At 27.3% G+C, this 1,829-nt stretch overlaps 1 protein-coding gene across 1 annotated transcript in view; it reads left to right on the top strand.

Annotated features, from left to right (window-relative positions):
* Nucleotides 1–355, top strand: part of LOC108735793 (lipase member H-like) — a 2,622-nt gene extending 2,267 nt beyond the window's left edge. The window contains exon 4 of the mRNA XM_025975221.1: nt 351–355. Coding sequence (XP_025831006.1) covers nt 351–355 — 5 coding nt within the window. The remainder of the gene's footprint in view (nt 1–350) is intronic.
* Nucleotides 356–1,829: the final 1,474 nt, after the last annotated feature.

Below are 1,829 nucleotides of genomic sequence, written 5' to 3'. Positions count from 1 at the left end.
ACTTTTTGGAGACCCCGTGCCACCCACTGCAAGGGGCTCGTACTATTTTTATACCAAAAAAAAGTAGCATAAAAAAAAGTAATCATCTAATAAGCGTCTACATAATTCTAAGTACTTTTTTTATTACCTACCCATGTATTTACCCTCCTAGATTATTTTGTAGATGAAATAGGTTTTAAAAAAAATCTGATTGATTTTTTTTTGTTTTTAAAATATTCAAAATTGTGATGAATAAAAATACGTGATGAAAACCAGGATTTCTATCATCAGTTAATTTTTATGTTGTATCAGACGATATTTTCTAAAAATAAAAGGAAAAAAAGGTAAAATTTGAATATAATTCCTTATAGTTTAAATATTTGTAGTAAAAGGCAGCACCTTACGGGTCAGTTTTCACAATAAAATTAAAGCCAATAAACACCATAGGCGTCTCATTATGACTACAAAATTGGAATAAAAAAAGTAATAATTCGTTAAGTTATTAAGAATTGTAATTAAAGCAAACCGCTGCAAAAGAAATACCAAAAAAGGGTTAAAACCAAAATAAAATTAATGCTTTAATATTATTAATGGATTATTAAAAACATAACTAATACAACCCTTTTAAATTCTGAAAATTTCGAGTTGTATGCTTACGTATGACGATTAAATTTTTTAGATCAATTTTGTTTTTTATTATCTAACAAAGTTAAGCTTTAAATTTCACATTTTATTATAGATACATATTAAACGTTCCTATAAATAATGTATATTTTATTTTTAAATGTACTACTTACATTGATAGACAATATGTAAATGTAAAAAAATCAAATTTCATATACAGGTAAGGCAAAACATAGAAACCACACATTTGTTTGTCGGATTTTTTTTCTTATTATGTTATGGAAACAAAAATGCACAATGTTGTTATTTTGAATATGTTTTATCAACCACATTTATCTGAAAATATCCCCTATTTCTTGCTAAAAACTGTTGCAAACTAACCAAACCTTCAAAATCTTTTTAAACAATGCGTAACATCCTCCCAAAATGTTTAAATCGCGTTAGACTTTTATTAACTTTATTATTTATATGAAAAGTTGACTGAAGTCATTTGTACGAATTAACAATGCCCTCGGTATTATTTTTGTCATTTATTATCTAACTCCCAGTTTATCTAAATACGAGCCGTCTATGACAGCGTTTTTATTATTCTTATTTTTTAAGGCAATTAATTATAGTTTGAATATTTCCCGATTGGGCAGCATCTCTCGGATCATATTTCCAATTTTATTAGACAACATGAAAACAACAGATACCATTGACGACTCGTCAAATAATAAAATTAGGATTAAAATTAATTAACAGCATCTTCAGTATGCAAACAAAGTAGCCAAAATTTGTATAAAAACAGGACCGGTCTTAATTAACTCAGTAACAAGTTTATTTTACATATTATCTGCATTTTTGATTTGATTAAAGTGTAAAAGTCTCAATCCCTTCCGTGACGAGTCGTCAATGTTCACCTTCCCCTTCCCCCCTTTATCAATTATAAAATTATGAGATTATTAATACTTCATAAATAACTCGTTGTTGGCAGCACAAACTGGGTTCGTTTTCAATATTTTAAAGACGAAGGAAATACAAAATGGCGTGCCGACAATATTTTCGTGAAAACTGTTGCGATATTGTCCCCAAAGGGTGAATTAAACAGTTGCATTGCACCCTTACAATTGAAACAAATTTAAAATTTTAAAAAAGAAATGAAATATGTAAAATATACTTTTTACAAGCAGAAATTAAGTAATTTCTACTTATAAGTAAGTTATATAAAATTGATAAACAATTAA

Source organism: Agrilus planipennis, unplaced genomic scaffold (assembly GCF_000699045.2).
Source record: "Agrilus planipennis isolate EAB-ADULT unplaced genomic scaffold, Apla_2.0 scaffold69, whole genome shotgun sequence".
Taxonomy (NCBI): domain Eukaryota; kingdom Metazoa; phylum Arthropoda; class Insecta; order Coleoptera; family Buprestidae; genus Agrilus; species Agrilus planipennis.
Note: the sequence above shows the minus strand (reverse complement) of the source record. Positions and strands in the feature narration are given on the sequence as shown.